A 26281-nucleotide genomic window follows, 5' to 3' on the forward strand; every position below is an offset into this window, starting at 1 on the left:
AAAAGACAAAATTTAAATAAAATAAATATAGCTTTTCAAGCATAACCAACGCTATTCAGTTGCATTCAACAGCATTTTTTTTTTCTGCAGTGTGTTGACCGTTGTATATATATGCTTTTTTTTCCCCTACATTTTCTTAGAGATTTTCATAATCTTTATAGCTATTACTTCCACAATTATAGTTTAGTTCATTTATGTATTTAATACACTAGAGATACTTTATTTATTCATTAATATTATTAATTTATTATACTATATAATGTAAACAAAACGACGTCGTTTTGTATGGCGGGGCGGGACGGGTTTCACGGATATTAAAAAATTGAACCCGTCTAAGACCCAAACCCACGGTTCTTCACCATTTTAGGAGCCAATCCTATGGATGGATCTATCCGTCCGGTCCCAACGGGGCGGTTTTTCACGGGTTTGACGGGTGTAGCGGGTTGATGGGTCCGACTTGCTCACCCCTAAGACTAGATATCAAAGTAATCCGGGAATAGATCATTGGAAAGCAGCAAAGAAGGTTATGAGGTATCTTCAAGGAACAAAGGATTAAATGCTTACTTATAGGAGATCGGACCAATTAGAGGTTATTGGTTATTCAGACTCCGATTTTGCTGGTTGTGTAGATAGTAGAAAGTCCACATCGGGCTTTGTATTTCTACTAGCTGGTGGAACAATCTCTTGGAAGAGCGTAAAGCAAAGTATTATTGCTTCTTTCACAATGGAGGCTGAGTTTGTAGCATGTTTTGAGCCCTCGAGTCATGCACTGTGGTTGCGAAATTTTATCTTAGGGCTTAAGGTTGTTGACTCAATTGCTAAGCCTTTGAAGATATATTGTAATAACACCGCAGCAGTTTTCTTCTCTAAGAATGGAAAGTATTCAAGTGGATCCAAGCACATGGATCTTAAGTACTTGGTTGTTAAAGAAAGAGGCCAGAAACAACAAGTGTCAATAGAAAATTTAAGTACAACTCTTATGGTTGCTGATCCATTAACCAAGGGATTGCCTATAAAGACATATGAGGAACATGTTATTAGAATGGGTCTTTTTGAGCAATCCATGATTTGATGAGTTATGATTATGTAATTGACACTTAATTTATTTAATCAAATGTTTTTTTTTTCCTGTTTCCTATTATGTGTGCACATATTATATTTGGATTTAACAGGATTTGTCCTAACAAGACAAAATTAAATGAGCTATTATGGATTAGAATAGTAAGGGTTATTAGTGGCGTGATACATAGAAGGGAATATGATGAATGAATCATATAACCGCTATGATTCACATTGATAACTCAAACTAGTTCTAGTATTAAAATACTCTATTTACCTATTATGGTAATCACCTTAATTTTCTTTTAAAATCGTGATCACGTGTCAAATGTTTTGTATGAAGAACCCACTGAGTCAAATATTTTTTTAAACTTGTTTCTCTTAAACGGTTCAATGGGCCAAGTGGGAGAATGTAAGTTTTATTTTTTTATTTAATGGCCCATTAACCTTTGAAATTAATCTTTATTTTAAATTGTGGGTAATTCAAATTATGGTATTAAGGTGATTTTATGGTAATTGATTTGTAATGTTAAAGGCAATAAAAGACCATGATGGGTGGGATTTGTCTTCTGCCGTTACAAATCAATCGTGGCCCTCTTCTCTCGTCTATAAAAAAAATCCACAATTTGAGAATTCCATCAATTACAGAAATATTTAGTGAGTTGTGATATTAGAGAGATAGAGAGAAGAAGGTGTGCTACGAATAAAGTTCTCAAGGATATTCGAAAGAGGCCTGGCTAGGCTCGGCTTGTAGATTGCTATCATCCTTGTTCATCGTCTCTATCGGAATCCATGGCGAACGGTATGTCGATAATCTCTATTATGTGCTTATGTTCTTAAGATAAATTCGATTTCAAGATTCTGTGATTAAGGTTTTCCGCATAAAATTAAATAAAATTCTTTCATTGTGATGGTAGTCAATTGGTGTAAGGGATGCAGTACTGACTTCAAAACTTTTTCGTGTTTCATAATAGTTTCTATCGTTGGACTTGCAATCATGGCATTTTTGTTTCTGCACGAGCTGACATATTATATTTCGACATACACTGTACATCAGGTTCGTTTTGTTCGTTTGCATAGTTTTTCTTTATTCTTACCGTAGCTTGTCACTATGATTCTTAATATGGGATATAAGAACTTGGCAGATGTCAGTTGATTTAAAACGTGGAGAAACGCTTCCAATCCATATAAATATTACATTCCCCTCTTTGCCTTGTGTGGTTAGTCATTTTTACCTGTGTTTTTCATTATCTTCTCATATACCACTCCTTCAGTCAAATCATTGGTTTTATGTGCTTTCGTGAAACTCACATGTGTGGTAAGTGGTGACGGCCAAAATTGTTAATATACTATATTAACTATCATTTAGATACTTGATTAATACAGCCATTCAAATATATCAAATAATTTTTATACAAATATGAATCCCGGATTATCATATTTCTTTTTCACTTAATAAGAGAAAATGATAGAACCATCATTTAAGCACAAAATTGTTTTCATGTTTGATGCCATTTAGTTTAGCTTAACTTTGACATCTCAGTTTCACACAAATCATCAACACAAATATTATGCAATATTATCATAATTAGCATGAATAAACGAAGAACATACCAGATTTGATAATTCTCAACTATCAATTTTTTTCGCTACCCCAATATTTTGTGGATTCGTAAAAAATCGCGCACAATTTGATAGCTCTAGCAGTGCTCAGTATTTGGAGCATATCTCGCTCATTCGATGTCCGATTTTAGCAATTCAAGATGTTTCAGATAGCCAACAGAAATGCCTAAAGCTTTTGTGTTTTACACATTCTCATATTCGGATATTATCTGGTCCAAAACTGACCTTAAAATATAAACTTGTGAATTGCACAAAAATTCACCTTAAACAAAAAACAAGATCATTAATTTTGTTTAGTCAACACAAGATAATAAATAAAAAATGAATTATCTCCCTTTTCATCATCAATGGTTGCTCTTTTGGATCACCGTCAAAGCTCATCTTCATGGGATCAAAATTCGTCTTAAATTGTTGGAATTTTGGCTACACTTCGACGATTGATCACGAAATTGACGGATTGAAGCTCGTACTCTATTTGTTTTCTAATTTTATAAGTAACAAGCTGCTGCAGTATAAACCACGATAATAATGGAGATAGATAAGGTGAGACGCGGACTAGGTCGCTCTCTTAAGACGAATTTCACGACCCCTTCTCTAATGAGGTGTAAAAAGGTTCCGATCGTGTCGGCTGTGGGATACAACAGCCCAGCCTATCTCTCCGCTGTAACTTCACCGAAATTGCACGTTTAAAGTGAAGCAGAAGCTTACACCCGACCCACAACAAGAGCTCAATATACGTATATAATATATGACCTTTTTGAATGACATTTTTCTTTCACTCTTTATGTTCTCTCATGCATTTTTTCAAGCCACAAAGCCACCATTTTATAGTGTAAAATAAAAGGTCATCATAAAAGCTATATTTAATATAGAATTAGGGAAATTTATGGAGATTTTATGAGGCAAATACAGTTTTTGTATGTTTCAAAATGTTGGTCAAACTTATCTCATAAATTGGTCAAAGAAAGTATTTAGTAAAATATTATTTTTATTAAAAAACCCCAACACCGCCAAAATAAAAACCTAGATTGCAAAACCGTCACCATAGCCGCCACCTCCTCCATATTCATCGCCTCCCGACCTTTCTCTATCTCCATAACCAACCCTCTTCAAAACTGCGACCACCACAACACCTAACCGCCTCCATAACTATCTCCACCATACCCACGATCTCCATGGCCGCCGCCATCACAACCCCTACCATATACACTGCTTCTATAGCTGGCCATTCACCATGACCGCCTCCATAACAACCCCACGTTACCCGCCGCCTCCATGACCACCCCCACCGCCGCCTTAGACGTCATAGCCACTCACCATATAACTCGGAGCAAGGAAGATCGAGGGGGAGAGAGAAAGAACAACAAACATGTAGAGAACGAGAGAAAGGAACGAGAGAAAGAAAGAGAAAAAATAAAAGAAAAGAAACATATCTAGGTTGGAGAGTCGTAAATAGAGTTTATATTTAGAGTATAAGGGCAAGTTAGTGACTAAAACAAATTAGGTATATGAGACATATTATATTTTAAAATAGGGATGTATTTAAAAAAAAAAATTAGTTTGTGGTTGTCATTTAGTTCTAATTAAATTTGCTACGAGTGTCCCACAATATTAGGGGTTATTTTACATAACCCTAGCTACCATAAACTAGGGATAAACCCAAGCCCAAATCATCCTTTGACATATCCCCTGGAGAAGGGAAAGTACTATGCTACCCTTATATGTAATTTTTGGCCAAACTACATTCAACATTTCTTGTCCTGCGTTTATCATTTTCGCTGATTTATTTATTTATTATTATTTTTTTTAATAAACTTGTTTGTTAAATTTATATTTACCTTTTTTTTAATTTTATTTAATTTAAAAAAAATAGTATTTTTTTAATTTTTTTTAATTTTTTACTTTCAAATCAATACGTTTACTGTACTGAAAATAACTACATATAACTACATGTAATTGTAGTAAACTATAGTAATTCATAGTTATGTTTTTTTTTACCTCATATTTTTAGTCGATCAATTATATACACACACGAATATTGGCTTATACAAAAGAAATTTATAAATCCCAACAACAAAAATTTACAAATTTCAATATTTGTATTAAAAATCACCTTAGAACAAATAAAATACAAATCGAAAATACACAAATATATGCATATGTAACTACTTGTTACTATATGTAACAACTAACAAGTAATGTATACAGTTTGTTGAACAAAGCAGATGTAACTTCAACCAAAAATTTTGACACCTTCAAGGAAATGATCAATGGCCTTCATTATGCTGCAATTGCAAAATCAAAACAAAAAAAATATTTTAGTGCAAATCAACAAAAATTAAAGAAACATCAAAACACTCAAAAAAACAACAAACACTAAGAGATTGAGAGATAGAGAGAGTGGCCATAGCTGCGAATTCTAGATCAAACCGCTTCCTACCAAAACCCTAGCCTCTGCTAACCACCCAAGATTCCGCGCTCACAAATACAAAAAAAATATAGAAATAAATATGAAAATAGAAAAATGAATGAAATTGACATCAAAATATAGATCCCGACGAGACGAATCCAACGGTGGGTAGTCCGTCAAATTCCGATTGACGAAAAATAAGTTACACCTCGGGTAAAACCACCGTCGTCGAAATACGCCGACTAAAAAAAATTTGCAGAAACATATCCAACACTCTAAACTGAATGAAATAACCACCAAAGAAAGAGCTCGATGAGAGGAATCCGATAGTTGAACCATCGAATTCCGACCACCGGGGAGAGAGTTATGACTCTGGGAAGCAATACCGCCGGTTAGAGACCTTGGGGGCAGGATTTGGATCTGAGAATTTGAAGATAGAGACCGATATGAGTTGGCTAGGGTTTAAAACTGATTGAAAAGGGTATTCTGGATACTTCAGAGTGGGCTAGGGGGTATGTCAATTTTGGATTATCCAAATGGAGGGGGTTTGCATAGGGGTGCAAGTTGGAACGAAATTTCCAATTTTCGCCGATTCCGATTCGAAAAGTTCCGATTCTGGAACAATTTTTTTGATTCCGACTTCCGAAATTCCGATTTCAGAAGTTTTTCGATTTTTTTGGATTGGAATTGAAATTATATAAAATAAATTTAAAATTTTCGATTTCCGATCCGATTTAATTCCGAAATTAATTCTGAAAATTCCGATTTTTTTTTCCGAAAAATACACCTATAAATAATATATATTATATAATACTTATTTTCCGAAAAATACACCTATAAGTTTTGTTTTAGAATTTTGACATAATGAATTTTTGTTAGAAGTTTTATTGGATGTTATGCTGTGTTTATTTTTATTTATTGTTTTGAACTGAAATTTAGTAGTTATTAGTTTTACTTTTATCGACGTGGATATTCTTATTTTTGAAAAATTATGAACGGTTTAGAAAATTTCAGCGAAGTTTTGATATTTTAAAGCTTATGTGATTTCCGATTTTTTTCCGAAATTTCGAAATTTCCGAGCCTTTTGGAATTGGAATAAATTTTTAGATTCCGAAAATTTTAGAATTTAAATTGGAATTGATTTTGTGCTTCCGATTTTTTTTAGAAAAAGCTAATTTCGATCCGATCCATCCGACTTTCACCCCTAAATTTGCACTAGGTTATAAACAATATGGTGGTTACGGGTTAGTTATATATATTTTCGAATAGGATCTCTAAAATAATTCCCAACATATTAACCCCTAATAAATATAAATATTACAATAATTGGATAGTTTTTGATGAAGCCCAAAATCCGCGCCCACGAATTATTTGATTTTTCGTTCTAGACCATTCCCGCGGCATCTCTCTTCTGTACATTTCTTCTCCGTCTTCAATTTTGATTATCTTCCAAATTTTCCTCAAATTCAAACCAGAGAAAAAAAATGTTGGAAGAGACGTGGGAGGAGAGCAAATCGTCGGCGATTGACTCGTACTTTTTGGCACAGTGGCGCCAAATTTCGGAAAAGCATCCTCCTATGGCGCTGAATCAAGTTCTATCCGATGATGTGTTCAGGCCCTTCGTCATAATATTTCAGACAAATTACCCTGCTCCGTCGAATATGACTGTATTTTACTTTGAATTTGTTCACAAAAACCCGCAGATTGCCATCGGGTTTCATACATTGAAAAATCGTGAACACTGGTATGTTTTACAATTGTGAATTTGTTTGGTTCTTTTTATTTAGGGTTTTTGGAATTGATATTTGGGGTGTTTTGAATTTAATATTTGGGGTTTTTTGCTGGATTTATTGTTCTTCGTATGTATTTATTTTTAGGGTTAGAGGTTACGTTGTAGACTAGTTGTTGTATTTGGCGTTATTGTATTGTTTTGATTTTAATTGAATTATATATGCCGGAGATTTAGTGTTAATTGGAATAGCTACAAAGATATGTGCCTTGTTTGTTGGTAGCAAAGAAATTCCGGCTTCTCCTATGTGCTCCACACTTGCTTACTGTTTATTTTAATCATATTTTTACTTAAAATATTATAACAAAAGACGGCAAAAAAGAAATTCTGTTTGATTTACTGATTTCTGTTTGATTTCATGTACGAGGAGAATGAGATTTGAATTGTGAGACGGCAAAAAAGAAATTCAAAAGAAATAATTGAGAAATCTATCCAATTGGTCGAAAGAATTTGTTTCTTATGGTTGTTCATCGACTCAAAACAGCCGAGAACCAGACGCTTGGGAATATTCTTACGATGGGCATATTTCGTGTGGATATAACACTGAAGACGTTTTTGGCCCAACCTTCAAAGCTGGGGATACCATCGGTGCTGGTATCAACTACGTAACTGAGCAATTCTTTTTCACGTAAGGCATCTCCCATCTGGATTAATTAAGCATTATTCACATTTCTACTATAAAAATGATTTCTAATGCTATTCTAGCATTTATTGTTTCATACATTTGTTTTGCTTGTGAATTTTGTTACAGAAAAAATGGGGTTCTTATACAGTCTGTGCATAAACAAGTCAATGCCAATGGTCCAGTGTATCCTACAGTTACTACCACGAGCCCGCAAGGATATTATCCTAGACTTTCTTTCAAGGACATGCAAGCATATCATCGTAGAGTTATCGAGGAGTATGTATTTTACTTCATTTTTGTTTTTTGTTTTTTGTCCCATGGGGGGCTAATTAGTATTACTGATTGATTTCTTTGATAGTTAAATGTTGATGATGTTGATCTCATAGGGGCAGGATATCTGTAAACTTTGGACAGACTCCATTTGTCTTTGATGTCAAAGTAAGTCTTATTTTCTTTTCTCTGTTTAAGTCCTTTCTTCTGTGAGCAAGCTCATTTTCCACCAAGTCATGTTAGTACCACATAATCCACCGATTTTTAAATTATGAGCTGTCAAGTTTTATTGTTTGTCGTGTTTTTTCAGATCTTATTTTAAACTTCATCATAGTTTCTTCTACTTGTTTCCACTTTTAAATATCTGACTGTCTCAACGTTGTCGTTTCATTGCCTATTTATGTTAAGAGAAGAAGTAAGGAGTGTTTACTGAAACTGTGAGAAATGTCATACTGTATTCTGAAGTTTTTTGAATCCATTGACCAGATGTATGTAGCTGAACAAAGAGCTAAATACCACTTACAAATTAAAAATTTCACAATACGACACTATGCCGACAGCTATGGGTAAGTTCTACAAGTTTTGATGATAATGATCGTCAGTGAAAAATAAATTTGACTTCATATCCTCACTAATGACAGTACACGTTTATAAGTCTCCTTTCTTGTTTAGGAAATATCGTCATACAAATTGATGCATTTTTTTTCAATGCGAAAACATCCATTTTACTTCTTAATGCTGACAGAACAAAATCATGACAATAATATACGAGATTTTACTTTACAGTCTTATTGGAACACTTTAGACTAAGATCTGCAACTGATATTTTTTTTTTTAATTTTTTTTATAATTATATTGGTATTTTGATTTCAGAATAATTCGATCCTACTTGCAACATTATGGATATAAAGAGACTCGTAAACTGTTTGACATAGCTGTTGAAAGTTCCATCTCTTTAGTTCAAGAAAATCGTGATAACGTTGAAGACAGCAGCCTGTACGGCTTGGAGAATAGGAGTATTATTCGTCAGGTACAAACACTCCTTTTCGTGTTAACAAATCCACATGAAAAATGTTGCTATGATTTATCAACCAGTAGTCTTTGCCAACCCTAAGGTCACTTATTTAAAACACAACGTCTAAGTTTATGTCATACTTTCTTCTTTCTGATATTTCTGCTAATTTTTCATTTCGTCGTAGATAAGCTTGTGTTTCTGACTTTCTGTGTGCTATTATTGGTTTTACTGTTATGATAAGGCTTCATAAACTGATTCTCTTTGCACACAAGTGTTGATTGATTAATATATTGTTATATGGTTATGTAGTTAATACAGTCCGGTGACATCGAGGGGTCGTTTTCTGAACTTGAGAAATGGTATCCTCAGATCACTCAGGTAGATAATATTGATTTATTTCTGTTGAAATGATTTTAACTTATGATTGTCTTCATTGTTTTATGTAGTCAGCTTTCCATATGCTCTTAGTGTTGAAAGTTTCTGTTTTCCCCCTTTTTCTAGCATTCTTTTATTTTATTACCCCCTCCCCTCTCTCTAGGTGAATTCACTTAATTACTGTAGGTAGTGAAGTGCTGCATGAATAAATCTTATTTTTATGAATAAAAAAACATTGCCTCCATTTCATGGTTAATGTTTAATTTATTTCATAATTTGATAATGGTTCAACTCTTTGCAGGATCAAACCTCAGCTGTTTGCCTTTTGCTACATTGTCAAAATTTTATTGAGCTTATTCGGGTAATCATATTTTTCTTATTTGCTTGATGTGACGGTGTATATTCGTATGTCTATGAACTCTACTTGTCATTTATTTTCTTCTATGCATGTACAATCAATTGTTGATGTGCCTGTATTATTATTATTATTATTATTATTATTTTTCTTTTAATGAAAATTGGAAACATTTTTAACCCAAGTCCGATAATTTATTGCAGCATGGGAAGCTAGATGAAGCGAAACGGTATGGCAGAAGTGAATTTGATAAATTTAAGGACTTGGCATGGTCTTCCGATCTTGTAAAGGTAGAGGGTCAAACAGAATTTGGTTTTTTATTACAAGTCCACTCCTTAGCATAGTTTGATATGTTGTATTCCAAAAATGTTTGGGCTTTTAGTAAATAAATCTTGAGAGTTTTTCTTGTTCACGGATTCCGATTAGGCATGTGAAGCCTGGGTGATGTACGACGAGCCCCCGTCTAGTGTTCGATACCTCCTTGGAGAATCTCAACGGGAGCTGGTGGCTGATGCAGTAAATGCCATGGTTATATCCACCAATCCGAACATAGCAGATGTCACATTTTGCACGCAGTCCCGTCTTGAAAGACTACTAAGCGAGGCCAGAAGCTGGATTATGAATGCGCGCTGTCACGGCCCGCTAATTTTGACCCAACCCCTTGCCAGTTTCCCTTGGGTTGGGGAGGTTAGGAAGACCAAGACTTTAGCCCAAATAGGGTTAGGCCCAAGTTGGCCCAATTGTATAGTGGTAGGTAGAGGTAGGTGGTGGTAGGTAGAGACATTTTAGGGATTCTTTAGAGTGTTCTACTCCCAACCGTTAGATCATATCGATCTCCTCCGTCCATTGAGGAGGTGGTCTTGTATAAATAGAGGTAGGGTCCTCATTTGTAATCATCCAACAATAAATCCAACAAATACTCAAGTAATAAAGTACTTTTCCTACCAACTCTCTTATCTTCTTAATTTCCTTCTTCGTTTCCATCACTTTAAGTATTCACAACACATTCGGGAGAGGCTGACTTAGCTATCGCGAGGGGCGAGAAGGACCTAAGGCCGCACGGTTCTGTCCGTGACAGCGCGCTCGATTTGTTAGTGGTGACACAGATTTTGTGGTGAACCGACTTTTGACTAATCCAATTGTGTTAGAGAAATTACGAGGAAATCGGGAGGAGGGGCTGAAGCTGCTTCGCATGATCCCTCCTGGCCAATCTGCTCGAGAGGCGATGGCAAATACAATTGATGAATGCGAGAAATTTGATATATACAATGCAGCAGTTAGGTTCTATCTGTCCTTGAGCATGGGAGGCTACAAAGGGGTCTCGACTACCTTACTCACGAAAGAATTGATAAGATTTGCCAAAGTTCTCGAGGCCCCATTTAGTATGTAGTAGGATTTCATTTGTGATTTTTAACACTTTAGTATGTAGTAGGATTTCATTTGTGATTTTTAACACTTTACGTGTAATTCTCTGATGCGATTTTTCGGGCGTGTATGTTATGCCAAATTAAGCCACAAGTGTTCTAGCTTTATATCACCCTATTATGCATAATAGCTTTACATGACCGAATTTTATGCATTTATTAGATAATAATAATCTTCTTTTTTTTTTTTTTTTCTTTTTTTTAATATGGGTATTTAATAGGGTTTTTGTATTTAAAAGTACCAAAACCCCTTCTCAACTTACACATAACTCCCTACTTAATTTTTTAAACTATTAACTCTCGGTTGTTTGTTTATTTTTATACGTCCTCTATTGGAATGATATATCCCTTTAATTCATTTTCCTTTTCTTTTATTAGTTAATAAAAAATAGAAGAAAAAAAACCCTAGATTATCACGTTCAAGAATTATGCCGTGAAGAAAACTCCCATATGCACAAAAAAACTACTTAGTTGAAGAAGAAAACCACCACCTCTACGCCTCTGGTGATAAAATAAAGGGTTAAATACAAAAACACTCTTGTACTATGAACGTTGTATAATATATCCTCTGTATTATCCATAAATACAAAAACCCCCCTACTGTTATATTTTTTTCCAAAATATGACTAAAATACCCCTGTTAAGCCTATAAATATAACTGTTTGTTTGAGCCATTTTCCACTATATAATTTTAACATTTTCGGTCAATTTTACTTGGTAAATTTTGATATATTTTTTTTTCAAAACATTTGATTACTTGGTCTATGATTTTGTAATATGTTTTGAATCCATAGTGCAAACGTTTCTTAAAACATAAATGCTCGATATATATGGTGTACAAGTTGTAGCTATATCAAAGTGGAATTCAACGTACAACTTTAAATATCTAATTTAAATAATATATAGCGGTGTCAATGATGATCGATATCGCTAATTTTGACATAATGTTTTTCAAAGTTTCCAAAGTACCACATCTTCTGTAACAAAATGCTACCAGTCACCTGCATGTGTACCAAGTGTTTGATGCATAAGTAATATGTGTAAAGATGAACAATACCAACAATATGGGAGACGTAATAATGGAGACAACTTAGAATAAGTAGTTCAAATATGACGTATATGTGTGTGTGTGTGTGTGAATGTATGTATGCCCAGCGTGCAATGTGTGTGTAAGCAAATTATTTTAAGGGGCCTTTTGATATCTACTCCTAATATGAAAAATATATTGGGTTAGGTCCATGTCTAAATATTTTTTCTTTGAGATATCCCTGAAGAGGTAAAAGTACTATTCTATCCTTATTAGGGGTGTAAACGAGCCGAGCTCGCCTCTTTTGGCTGGCTCGAGCTCGAGCTCGAGTTTATTTTGTCGAGCTCCTCTTTTTTTGGCTCGAGCTCGAGCTCGTGTCAATTTTGTCGAGCTCGAGCTCGAGCTCGAGCCCATTGTCTTTTTTTTTTTTTTTTAAATATTTTTTAATTATTATTTTATTATTAAAAATTATTTAAAAAAATAAAAAATAAAAACTAAATTGTAATTATATATATTTTTAATATTTTTATTTATTTCTATAATATTTTACATTATTATACATTATTTAAATAAAAATAACATATAAAAAATAAAAAATAAATAAAAAAATAATAATAAATCCGGCTCGCGAGCCGGCTCGCGAGCTCATGAACAACTGAAAACCGGCTCGAGCTCGGCTCATCAGAATGCTCGAGCTCGAGCTCGAAAATCTCGAGTCCGAGTTCGAGCTTTTTACGAGCCGGCTCTTCGAGCTCACGAGTCGGCTTGGCTCGTTTACACCCCTAATCCTTATATACAATTTTCGCCCAATTACATTTAACATTTTTGGACCTGCATTTATCATTTTTGATGATTTTTAATTTTAATAAAATTCTTTTTGGTTATTAGATTTTTTTTTTATTATTATTGTATTATTTATAAAATATTTTTTTTAAATCTTTCGAATTTTTTTAATTTGCTTTAATAATTCAAATTTTGATAAATTTAGTGTACTGAAAAATATTATGATTGTAAAATAATGAAAGAGGAGGCTTGACTTTAAAAAAATAACTAAGATTTCATGGTGACCGAAGGTTACAAGGATGCTGTTACATCTTTCGAGCTTGAATCAGGAACCGCGCGCATCCTTATTGTTTATTTATTTTTACCAGCTTCATTTATTATGTTTTAATTCGACATATTTTGGAATTCCTTAATGTAATGACAGCAGAAATTTGTATTCAAATGATGGATTTACGATTGGCTGTCAAGGAATCGATTTCGATAGGCAATATCGAGCTCCTGAACGAGGTACAATAACTTTTCTTTTCTTTTTTCTTCATTATTTTTTGTTTTAATTTATTAATGTTCTTGTATTATTATTTGAGGGGTATTTGCACTCGGCTCCCCTGTGAAATGTCTAATTGTCAAAAAACCCCCTCTGATAAAAGAATTAGCAAATACCCCCCTATGAAAGGAAGTCAATGACAATAAGGACCCTACGAGCGAATCGTGGGATACACTCGCAGTTCATGCAGCTGGGCATGCGTTTTAGGATATTTTAGGACAGGAAAAGACATAAAAACCCTTCAGTCTCCATGAATGACAAAACAACACCCAATTCCCAGAATTTCTTCCAAATAAAATAATAAAGACGAAAATAAAAAAGAAAAGGGGCAAAAAAAAAGCTGTGGTTTCTTCCTTTGTTCCATAGCTCAAGATCTTTCAGTTTATTGCTGCCGGCGAACGCGAAGATATCAAAGGACGCGAAGGAGACGGTGCAGGAGTGCGTGTCGGAGTTCATCAGCTTCGTCACCGGCGAGGCCTCCGACAAGTGCCAGAGGGAGAAGAGGAAGACGATCAACGGCGACGATTTGCTCTGGGCAATGACCACCCTCGGATTCGAAGACTACGTTGACCCACTCAAAGTCTACTTGGCCAAGTACAGGGAGATCGAGGGGGAGAAGACCTCCGTCTCCGCCGTCAAAGACGGTGGCTCAGCCGTCACTTCCGGCGGCGGCGGTTATAACGGTGGAGGGGTTTATGGTGGTGGTGGTGGTGGTGGTGGTGGTCCGGTGATGGGATTTCATCATGGAGGACAAATGTACGGTGGTGGATTTCAGCAAATTGGTGGTGGTAATTTGGACACAACGGGCAGCTCCGGCAGCTATGGCGGTGGAAGTGGTGGTGGGGGAGCAACAACAAGGAGGCAAATCCTCATTGAATTTTATTTTTCCATTAGAAGGGGCTCGCACATGTTCTGCAGTACCCCCCGTGAATACTCCGCCGCCGGTATGAAAAGTTCTTAATGTTAATTGAGTACCCGGTTCTCCAATCGATTGCCCTGCAATAATACCTACAGTTGTTATAAAAAAAACGATTGGTCCAGGCGGTGATGAGGCCGGAGGACGAAATGGCGGAGATTCGGGAGGTGAGGCGGAATCCGACGACGGCGGTGGGTTTGGGAATTGTGGTTGGCGTTTTGACGGGGAATCGAAGAGGAGTCGGAGGGCCAGACGGCGACGGTGGGTTTGGGAATTATGGTTGGCGTTTTGACGGGGAAGAGGAGTCGGAGGGCCAGACGGCGGCGGTGGGTTTGGGAATTGTGGTTGGCGTTTTGACGGGGAAGAGGAGGGCCAGACGGCGGCGGTGGGTTTGGGAATTGTGGTTAGCGTTTTGACGGGGAAGAGGAGTTGGAGGGCCAGACGGCGGCGGTGGGTTTGGGAATTGTGGTTGGCGTTTTGACAGGGAAGAGGAGTCGGAGGGCCAGACGGCGGCGGTGCTGACGGAAATAGGGAAGAAGGTGTAAACTTTGGAAATTACAATTTGGTCCTCTAAATTTAGGTTATTTGTAATTAAATCAGTTTGATTTTTTTTCTTTTTTGCTTTAATTTTTATTAAGGGCAATTCTGTCATTTCACGTAAGTCAACGAGCCAGTGCACATAAAGGGGCGGTGGGCTAACTAAAATACAACATAAGGGGTTATATGCTAATTGTTTTTTCCGGGGGGGTTTTTTGCTTCCGAGAAATAACACAGGGGGGTCTATGCAATTAACTCTATTATTTGATCGTGTTTCGAGTTCTTGAACAAACTGATAGTCCCTTAGTTATCTTTGTTTTCTGTGAATGTCTGTCATTTTGTGGTAAATATTATTTGTCAATTAAAATAAATGTTAGATTATGTGGATAGTTTATTTGGGGTACTTTATGCTTAAGGATAAGACTCTTGTTTTGTTTGTACTGCCATGCGTCGTAGTTTATACCTGATAACACCTTCACGAGTGGAGTTGGATTTTTTAGACAACTATTTATGGTTTATCAATGACTCGATAAATTCTCAATATTGTGGGATTAATGTACATCAAGATAACAACAGCGGCTTGCTTGTCTTCCTTTGTATTCTACATTCATATGTTTGTGTCATCATATAAATTAAGATAATTCTATGGTTGAGTGTGTTTTCGATCACCACCCACTGTAGAAAAATGTCAAAATATAGTTTATTTAGGGTTAACAGTTTAGAATCCTTGTCCAATCAAACAGTAGAAAAAGCAAACGAAGAAAAAATGGTAGTCGATATATAAAAGGAGTACATAAAATATATATAGAGTAACAAAGGAACAAGTAAACTCTCGGATTCTTTCTCAATGAGAGGCCTGAATTTCATCATCACTGTATAAGCTGTGGATTGGCTATGGTTTCTGCGTTTGAATCTCCACACCGAATCGATCGAGCACGCTTTACTTGTCTATATTGCTTTGCTATTTGATGTTTGCTTTCTAGGGTTTGGTTGGACTTTACTTATGAGCGTTTACCGAACTTCTGTTTCTTATGGGGAACAAATGTGCCCGAAGAGATACGAGGAAAGTTTCGACGAGCACGGTGAAACCCTCCCCTATGGAACATGGCTCAGAGCGAACCAGGAAACAATACACCAAATCTCTAGGATACCGATACAACCGGTGCTTCCCGCCTCTCCAAACTATCGCTATCAACAACGAGGCTCGATCCGGAGGCGAAGAACAACGCCGCTAGAACGACTATCCTTCTCCTTCTCAGGGTCATGTTGTCGAGGATTTCTGCAACCAATTCGTCTCCGGCGAGGTACTTGACGGCGGTGGGGACCACGTCCTTCGACTCCAGCAAGTCGATCCGGAAGGGGGAGGAGCGGAAAGACATAACGCAGGATTTGCCAGATTAGGATTCTAATTTACCCCTGTATTTATACTTGTATATAAATTATCAAAGAAATTCTCTCAGAAGCTGTTAGGTGATTATTTGTTTACAACCGAGCTTAATGCTTCTTTTCGTATGCGTATATATCAATTTGTGTCTCTGTTATTTGTGTGGTGGTGTTGGTTTTTATGAGTGAATTTTTTATATGGTGCAAGTTGTGGGTTTTCTGGAGTTTTGGGAAGATTATATTTTCGTGGTACTTTATATTGACGTTGAGAATGGTGGTGCAGCAGGCGGCGGAGAGTGGTGGTGCAGCAGGCTGCGGAGGCGAGAACTTATCGAAGTGGGGTGGTGATGGTGTGGTGTGGCGGTGGTGTGGTGACGATAGGGAAGGCAAATCAAATCTAGGGTTTTTCGGTGGATCGGGCGGAAGGACGACCCGGATAGAGAAATTCGCGCAAGCTGGACCCTTAATTGACTACGTATTTTGGTAGTCGATTAAGTTAATCGACTATGCTCTGGTAGTCGATTTTAAATTGTTAATCGACTATTTTGGTAGTCAATTAAGGTTATTCTATTTCATTTTTAAATAAAAAATAAGGTATTAGATCCATTATATCTATCATAAACAAATTCAAAATATTAATAACTTTGTTTAAGTAGAATCTCATATATTTACAAATTCAATAAACATTTAATTTACTTTGATATTGTTATAAGATTGACAAAATATGATACTATTCATGCTAAAAAAATGTATCACACCAATTTTTAGGAACAATCATATGTAAGATTGGAAATAAACTATGATCATAAAGAACTAGAGTCGAGGTAAAAAAACCTCAAGGATATGTATTGATCTTATGATATTGAACATTGTCTCAATGACCCTACATATCAATTATTCATACGTTATGCATTGAAAATGCACTTTTTAATGTCGCGACACGGCCCTTATAATCTTTCGGAGTAGGTCGCGAGTCGCGACATAGGTCCTTGATCAAATCTTTCTTGAACTTCCACAGGCCGCAACTTCATGTTTGTGCCGCGGCATGACACTTTGCAGCATCTTCATGCCGCGAGCCTGGACGCATGTCGCGCTACATGGCCATTGAAACTGTTGCGGCATATGGTCCATGTTGCGACATGGCCCCTTTGTAGCCACTTTTGGTTCAACTTCCGTTTTCGGTACCAAATTCCCTTCGAACGGCAAAAATGCTTACTCACAACCTAAATTGATCTGAAATAAAACAAATAAATAGATATACAAAAAAATGTTGCGTCATACGGTGTATGTTGCTAGATGGCCATTAAAATTGTTGCGGCATATGGCGAATGTTACGACATGGCCCATTTGTGGCCACTTGTGGTTCGACTTGCGTTTCCGTTACCAAATTCCCTTCGAACGTTGATAATGCTTTCTCACGACCTAATTTTTAAATAAAGAGACGTGCTATTTCTACCCTCAAAATATCTTATTTCACCACCAAATTAAAGAGACGTGCTATTTCTACCCTCAAAATATCTTATTTCACCACCAAATTAAATAATTTCCTATTTTACCCCTTTCTTCTTCTTTCACCTATATATTTTACAAATTTATAAACCGTCTACCACTAAACTAATTAAAATATTTATAAAAAATACCCCACATTTTCACTGGAAATCTCACCCTCTCCACCTTAAGTGAATAATACTTTTGTCAGAGAAAAACATTTACGAAGGTCAAAACGAGCAGGAATTCACCTTTCTGGAGAAATAAATTAAGAGTGCTTGTATGGAAGGTCCTGAACTTCTTCCAGAATTCGCCAGTTTGGCTTAATATAATTATGTCTCCAAAAACAAAATTACATAATATGTGGATCATATGATATGGAAGTTTAAATATCTTGTGATAAATATTTCATTGCAAAAGAAAAACTAAAAAAAAAATTATAATATAAAAAAATAAAATAAAATAGAAATAACTTAGAACACGTGACGATTAAGTGAATATAAGGAAGGGTAGTGGATTAAAAAATTGATGGTATTTATGATATTTTATAATATTTGGTGGTGAATTGAGATACTTTGGAGGTGGAAATAGCACCACTTTAAATAAAACACAGAAATACAATATACAAAAAAAAAAAAAAAAAGACAAAAACCACGAACGAACGCAAAAATAAATAAATAAAAGAAATTAGAGTACATAGATACATAATAGCATATAATCAATGTTGTTAGAACCGGACCGAACCGGCCGGTCGGAGTGGTTCGACCGTGACCCGGCAATAAAGTCGTGCGGTCTGACATCTACAACCGAAAAAATCGAAAACCAGAGTCAATGACCAAAATTCGGTTCGAACGGGTAAAACCCGAGAACCGACGAGTCAGTCAAAGAAACCAATTTTCGGCCAAAACGTCTCGAATCACCACTGAAGTTTTTATTTGTGGTTAGATTTGAGCGATCCTTGACGAACTTAGTAGTGGGTGGCCAGATCTAGTCATCAGTTGTCAAAGGATTGTAGGATATGATCATGGGTGATCGAATAGGGGTGGCCGATTGCCGGATTTTAAGAATAAAAAATGAAAAAAATATAGAGTACAATCAATAAAATAGAGTAAAAAGTGAGGTGAAGTAGATAAAAGTGAAAATAATAAGTGATAAATTAAAAATATAAAGAAATTAATTTTCAAAACATTAAAATTAATAAAATAATGGCATATTAAAAAAATCAAAAACCTGGTTGAATCGGTTCGACCCTATAAACCCATGACCTCCGGTTTTATAGCCGGTCCGGTTCTAAAAACATTGCACAAAATACATGCAAAACGAGCCCTTTCATGAACATAACTAGATCAACTAATTTGTTAAAAGAAAAAAAAAATTATCTCGGGGTTTTTGTGCATAAGTTCCTAACCAATCATCTTTATTAATCTAGGTTTAGGGGTTATATCTCTTTCACCAATAAACTCATCTCTTTAATATTTATTATAAATAAAGAAAAAATTTATGTATATGACAAAATTACCCCCAACCTTTTAAACTCAATTTTTAATTGTAACCCCATATCTCTTTTACCAATAAGTCCATCCCTTTAATATTTATTAAAAATAAAGAAAAATTCACGTATATGACAAAATTATCCCCAACCCTTTACACCCAATTCTTAATTGTAACTCCAATTTAATCAATTTTGACCACAAAAATTCAATTTTGACTTTTGTTTTAAAAAAAAAATCGAAAAATATTTGTTTGCCGCCGGATTCCAGTGTTGACTTTTCGATTTTTTGTCCTGGTCTATTTTTTCTGCCGCCGGATTCCGGCGTTGACTTTTTTTTTTTTAAACGTCCGCTGCTAAATGTTGATCGTAATTGTGTTGTCATTAAAGGTAATTATACAGTCACTGACAGTAAATTAACGTAATTATACTGTCACTGACAGTACATTAACGTAATTGTACTGCCGTTGACTATACATTTATGTATTTGTATTGTCGTTGACAGTAAATTAACGTAGTATTATTATTTATTTATTTTTGTTATTTTTTTTTAATTTTGTTTGATTAACGTAATTATCTTACTGTCGTTGACAGTAAAATAACTGTAAACACAATAATATTACTATCAACCACATACATATTTTTTTTTTTAAGGTTTTTTTGTTTTATTTGAGTCATTCACGAAATAACGTAATAATATTACTGTCTATTATTGTAATATTACTGTAAACACAATAATATTACTGTGGTTGAGGATAATATTACTGTTGTTATAGTAATATTACTGTCAACCACATCAATATTATTATTATTTTTTTGGTTTTTTTTCTTTGAGTTATTCACGGAGTAACGTAATAATATTACTGTCTATTATTGTAATATTACTGTGGTTGACGGTAATATTACTATTGTTATAGTAATATTACTGTCACTCACAGTAATATAAATTCTTTTTGCTTTTTATTATGTTTACATTTGTTGAATGGTCAACGTAGTAATATTACTCTATTACACTATAATAATGAGTTTTGTCGTGTTAATTAATAGGGACAATTAGTCATAACCCCCTCTAGTGTTTTTTCAATAATGGAGGATCTAGCCATATTTTCAATATTAGTAGGAAACCCACTATTTTAATTAATCCCGAAAATAGCCTTCTTGGAGCCACATTATTTCTATACAAAAAAACACACGAAATCAGGAAAATAAAATCGCTGAAATCGTGTGAGATTTTACCCCAAAATCTCGCTCTCCCAAATCTTTCCATAACTCCCACTGCAAAACCTAAATCAACTAAACGATTATGCCGGCGACATTACCTATGGCTCAAAAATTCGAATTGCTGCCAAATTCCTAAACTCACTCACCAAAATCTGCGAAACGACTATATTGTATCGTTCTCTGGGTAAAAAAAAAAAATAGGCGACGAAGCTACAAAATAAGTGAAATTCTGAAGTAATGGACACCAACGCACCGCAATCGGAAAATAAAGCGACGCCTGCGAGCAGTAAGTATCCCAATTGAAATAGTCTTGTTCATTAACATCCTCTTTTTGATTATACCAAAAAACACAGTCTACAAATGTGTTTGTTTTACATTTTGTTTTTGTGAACAGGAGAACGCAGGACGAAAGCATTGAACGACATTCGGCAAACCGACGCAGGTGATTAATCTGTTATTCTTGCTGGAATTAGTGGACTTTGTATGTAGAACTTGTTCAGTCGAAAATTCACATAACACGTTGTGAAACACAATAGACTATTTGGCTGTATTAATTCGACTATTTATGTTGTATGTAAATAGACTATTCTGTAAAAAGATCATTACGAATCATTTACTGAGAAAATCGTGAGCTTGAAGTCTATTTATGGGGAAATTAATATAATTTTAAATAGATGAATTTGTTAAGTAGTTGTTTTGTAATTAGCTAAAATAGAAATAGTTGAATCTTACATATATGGTTTTGTTAGTATATAGTTAGAATGAATGACTTTGAAAATAGACAGTGTAGTTCATGTTTGAGTATACTGCAAACAGACTATTTTGTAATCAGTTCCTTGTAAACTATGTAATCGTAGAATATATGGTTGTATCATAGATGTTTGTTTAAATAGTTCATTAAGAATTGTTATTAATCTGTTATTGTTGCTGGAATTAGTGGGCATTTGTATATAGAACTTGTTCAGTCAAAAAAAACGCATGACACAATGTGAATCAAAATAGTCAATTTGCATGTGTGTCTTGAATGTTCTTGAAGTATTAATAGACTATTTGTGTTAACTGTTAATAGAATTTTTTGGAATTTGTCTTGACTGTTCCTAGAGTATTAATTCGACTATTTGTGTTAAATGTAAATAGACTATTCTGTAAATAGTTCATTGCGAATTGTTGACTGTGAAAATTGTGGCCTTGAAGTCTATTTATGTGGAAAACAATATAATTTTAAATAGATAAATTTGTTAAGTAGTTGTTTTGTAATTAGCTAAAATAGAAATAGTTGAATCTTACATATATGGTTTTGTTGGTATATAGTTAGAATGAATGACTTTGAAAATAGACAGTGTAGTTCGTGTTTGAGTATACTGTAAACAGACTATTTTGTAAGCAATTCCTTGTAAACTATGTATTCGTAGAATATATGAATGTATCGTAGATGTTTGTTTTAATAGTTCGTTAAGAATTGTTATTAATCTGTTATTGTTGCTGGAATTAGTGGGAATTTTGTATGTAGAACTTTTTCAGTCAAAAAAAAAAAACGCATGACACAATGTGAATCAAAATAGTCAATTTGCATGTGTGTCTTGAATGTTCTTGAAGTATTAATAGACTATTTGTGTTAACTAGGGGTGGTTTCGGTACGGTTACCGAACATTTTGTTCAATACCGTGTACCTACCGTATCTTTCGGTATTGAAAAATTCTATACCGTTACCGTACCAATAATTGCGGTATACCGTTATTCGGTATACCATAAGTTTCGGTACGGTATGATCGGTACGTGGTAATCTACCGTACATCATTTTTTTGATGAACTCGGATGATACCATAATTAAGATGAATACTAAATAAATGCATAAATACAACAAATTAAGCAAATGAATATGGTGATCGATCAAGCAATCTACATGAATATACATTATACAACCGTAGTAGCATATGTTGCTTTAATTAACTAATGCTTACTAAGATATCTATAGAAAAATTGTAGAAACTTGTAATGAGCAAAAAAGTTTGATGGTTTAAGTAAGAGAATAAAAAAAAAAAAAATTTGCAATAATGCAAATGAAACAGAAGACTGGGAACTCAGGGGGAAAGAAAGGGAGAAGAAAATATGGCAAAAAGTATTCCACCAATAAGTGATTAATTGGACTTTGAAACTAAAGAAGTACGTGACATAAACAACTTTAACGAGAGCTAATATTGAGTTTGCATAAATATATGAAGATAATAAAAAAATTATAATTATGTATATATAATATATATATGATGTATCATATCGTTATTCTTGTTTTTTATTTTCTTTATAATATTTGTTGACTATATTTTTTTTTTATCTAAAGTTGAATATAAAGTATAAAGTTGAATATTTGTTGAATATATTAACTAATTTTAAAAATACAAAGTTGCGGTACGGTACGGTATTACCATGGTATTGAAGATACAATACCGCTACCGTACCGTAAGGCAATGGTACGGTACCGATACCGTACCAAATGTAGTGGTAACCGATAGTTCGGTATTTATTCGGTAATTTATGGTAGGTATACCGTGGTAATCGGTATTTGGTAATTTTTGCCCAGCCCTAGTGTTAACTGTTAATAGATTTTTTTGGAATTTGTCTTGACTGTTCCTAGAGTATTAATTCGACTATTTGTGTTAAATGTAAATAGACTATTCTGTAAATAGTTCATTGCGAATTGTTGACTGTGAAAATTGTGGCCTTGAAGTCTATTTATGGGGAAATTAATATAATTTTAAATAGATGAATTTGTTAAGTAGTTGTTTTGTAATTAGCTAAAATAGAAATAGTTGAATCTTACATATATGGTTTTGTTGGTATATAGTTAGAATGAATGACTTTGAAAATAGACAGTGTAGTTCGTGTTTGAGTATACTGTAAACAGACTATTTTGTAAGCAATTCCTTGTAAACTATGTATTCGTAGAATATATGAATGTATCGTAGATGTTTGTTTTAATAGTTCGTTAAGAATTGTTATTAATCTGTTATTGTTGCTGGAATTAGTGGGAATTTTGTATGTAGAACTTTTTCAGTCAAAAAAAAAAAACGCATGACACAATGTGAATCAAAATAGTCAATTTGCATGTGTGTCTTGAATGTTCTTGAAGTATTAATAGACTATTTGTGTTAACTGTTAATAGATTTTTTTGGAATTTGTCTTGACTGTTCCTAGAGTATTAATTCGACTATTTGCGTTAAATGTAAATAGACTATTCTGTAAATAGTTCATTGCGAATTGTTGACTGTGAAAATTGTGGCCTTGAAGTCTATTTATGGGGAAAATAATATAATTTTAAATAGATGAATTTGTTAAGTAGTTGTTTTGTAATTAGCTAAAATAGAAATAGTTGAATCTTAGATATATGGTTTTGTTGGTATATAGTTAGAATGAATGACATTGAAAATAGACAGTGTAGTTCGTGTTTGAGTATACTGTAAACAGACTATTTTGTAAGTAATTCCTTGTAAACTATGTATGCGTAGAATATATGGATGTATCGTAGATGTTTGTTTAAATAGTTCATTAAGAATTGTTATTAATCTGTTATTGTTGCTGGAATTAGTGGGAATTTTGTATGTAGAACTTGTTCAGTCAAAAAAAAAAACGCATGACACAATGTGAATCAAAATAGTCAATTTGCATGTGTGTCTTGAATGTTCTTGAAGTATTAATAGACTATTTGTGTTAACTGTTAATAGATTTTTTTGAATTTGTCTTGACTGTTCCTGGAGTATTAATTCGACTATTTGCGTTAAATGTAAATAGACTATTCTGTAAATAGTTCATTGCGAATTGTTGACTGTGAAATCGTGGGCTTGAAGTCTATTTATGGGGAAATTAATATAATTTTAAATAGATGAATTTGTTAAGTAGTTGGTTTGTAATTAGCTAAAATAGAAATAGTTGAATCATACATATATGGTTTTGTTGGTATATAGTTATAATGAATGACTTTGAAAATAGACAGTGTAGTTCGTGTTTGAGTATACCGCAAACAGACTATCTTGTAAGCAATTGCTTGTAAATTATGTAATTGTAGAATATATGACTGTATCGTAGATGTTTGTTTAAATAGTTCATTAAGAATTGTTATTAATCTGTTATTCTTGCTGGAATTAGTGGACATTTGTATGTAGAACTTGTTCAGTCAAAAAATCGCATGACACAATGTGAATCAAAATAGTCTATTGGTTGTTTGCCTTGACTGTTCTTGGAGTATTAAATGGACTATTTGTGTAGAGTATTAATAGACTATTCTGTAAATAGTTCATTGGGATGTAAATAGACTATTATGTAAACAGACTATTCTGTAAATTGACTGTTCTGTAAATAATTGGATTTTAAATGAAGCCTCTTAGAAAGGTTGATACCAAAAATTGTTTATTTGTCAATATTGTAACTTAATTTGATTTTTCCATTAGACATGGTTTTTAAATTACAAGATAATACACCTTTAACTTACATAATGTACAATTTCAGAAAAAGGCCCTGGAAAAAACAGCATAACATCACAACCTAGTACTCGTATGTCCAGAAGAGCAAATCGTTTCACTCGCTGAAGCGCCACAACAAAAGGATGATAGTGTTGATTGCGGTGTGGTGGTTTTGTATTTGATTAAAAAAAAATTCGAGCAACAACCAATCATAAAGGACAAAGCTGAATCAGAATACCCAGCAATGCGAACTGGAATTATGCAATATTTCTAGATTGGGGAATCAAAAGATGAATTTGAACAAAAACATCGCTTGATTATTTTAGTTTTATGTCGTTGTAAACTTGCGTAGAATCTTTTTTTTGGTATTTTATGTTGACATATTATTACTTTTGGGAAGTTGTTTTTTGAGCAAACTTTTAGCTTAATGTAGTTGTAAACTTGCGTAGAATGTTTTATTTGGTATTTTATGTTCCCGGTGATTAATTTCTGTAGTGGCTGATATTGGTTTATAATAGATGTTCATTAATAGGTGTATGTTTTTTTTGTTGCTGAAAGCACAATCGTGTGCTGTAGTGGAAACTATTTCACATTTCTCATGTTATGACAAAGGACAATGTTAGTTATATATGACGTATTTTATACCTAGTTTTCATCTATATACTTTATGAGAACAACAAATTTGAATACAACTATTGTTTATTAAAAAAAATAGTTGATAAATTTGTACATTGATTACCATATGTTGAAAACATCGCACAAATAAAAGCATATCAGTGAACTGAACTATACTTAATATAACGTATATTTGATCTATTTAATCGAACTAAACTAAACTATACCAACAATAGTAAACCAATCAACAACAACCACAAACTTGAAAAACGTGAAAGGCATATATTCGAACTGTTTAATCAAACTGTTTAACCAATGTACAAATAAGATTGCCGATATAAAAAAACAAAACCAACTACAATAAAAAAAAGGATAAATTATAAAAATTCCACCCACATGCGGCATGTTTTCTTATTATGATTTCCAAATCACGATCTTCCGTATCCTCAACATCTTTGTCATAGCCAATCATTGGCAGCAACATCTGCGCGTGGATGTGCCAAATTGGTGCAACTACATGTTGAATTGGTCGAATCACAATGCTAGTTGCACCCTTCACCACGACATTTATACGCACTAAAGATAACTCGCGCATCAATGCAAACATGGATACCAAGTCTTCATCATCCGCAATAATACATTCTCCACAATCTGCCACCATATATATGATGCTTATATTAGATGCATTCAGACATTGTCATTTCGAACAAGCAAAATCAACCAATGCTTGGATAGTAAGTCAAGAAGATCGCTTCAAAGCAACCAAACCCCCGTACTTCACAAAAATATTAACACTGCTATCCATCTACAACAAACATAAGATTTAAATGAAAATGCAGTTAATAGAGAATACTCATGAAACAACCATGATTAGTTATT

The 26281-nt window shown here is 34.1% G+C and overlaps 2 protein-coding genes and 1 long non-coding RNA gene across 4 annotated transcripts; all 3 read left to right on the forward strand.

Annotated features, from left to right (window-relative positions):
* The first annotated feature begins 6465 nt into the window (after positions 1 to 6465).
* LOC105972534 (ran-binding protein M homolog) lies at positions 6466 to 11131 on the forward strand. 2 transcript variants are annotated; one of them, XM_088815368.1, is made up of 12 exons: positions 6466 to 6836; positions 7366 to 7509; positions 7633 to 7782; positions 7893 to 7944; positions 8263 to 8342; positions 8650 to 8806; positions 9101 to 9169; positions 9468 to 9527; positions 9725 to 9811; positions 9948 to 10152; positions 10600 to 10903; positions 10944 to 11131. In XM_088815368.1, the coding sequence occupies exons 1-11, from the start codon at positions 6577 to 6579 to the stop codon at positions 10614 to 10616; spliced, it is 1281 nt and encodes a 426-aa protein (XP_088671494.1). In that variant the 5' UTR covers positions 6466 to 6576; the 3' UTR covers positions 10617 to 10903; positions 10944 to 11131. The 2 variants fall into 2 exon arrangements, with proteins under 2 accessions (XP_088671494.1, XP_012852947.2); XM_012997493.2 differs by lacking the exons at positions 10600 to 10903; positions 10944 to 11131 and having other exon boundaries at positions 6476 to 6836; positions 9948 to 10469.
* A 2041-nt stretch (positions 11132 to 13172) lies between these two features.
* On the forward strand, positions 13173 to 14825 carry LOC105972538 (uncharacterized). Its single transcript, XM_088816002.1, has 2 exons — positions 13173 to 13262; positions 13616 to 14825. Exons 1-2 carry the CDS (start codon positions 13173 to 13175, stop codon positions 14258 to 14260), a joined length of 735 nt encoding a protein of 244 aa, XP_088672128.1. The 3' UTR covers positions 14261 to 14825.
* A 5501-nt stretch (positions 14826 to 20326) lies between these two features.
* Positions 20327 to 25363, forward strand: LOC148771478 (uncharacterized). The gene is made up of 3 exons (XR_016030467.1): positions 20327 to 20619; positions 20728 to 20775; positions 24834 to 25363. It is a non-coding gene; the product is annotated as an uncharacterized LOC148771478 (long non-coding RNA).
* The last annotated feature ends 918 nt before the right edge of the window (positions 25364 to 26281 follow it).

Source organism: Erythranthe guttata, chromosome 3, assembly GCF_056151865.1.
Source record: "Erythranthe guttata isolate IM_541 chromosome 3, IM_541, whole genome shotgun sequence".
Taxonomy (NCBI): Eukaryota; Viridiplantae; Streptophyta; class Magnoliopsida; order Lamiales; family Phrymaceae; genus Erythranthe; species Erythranthe guttata.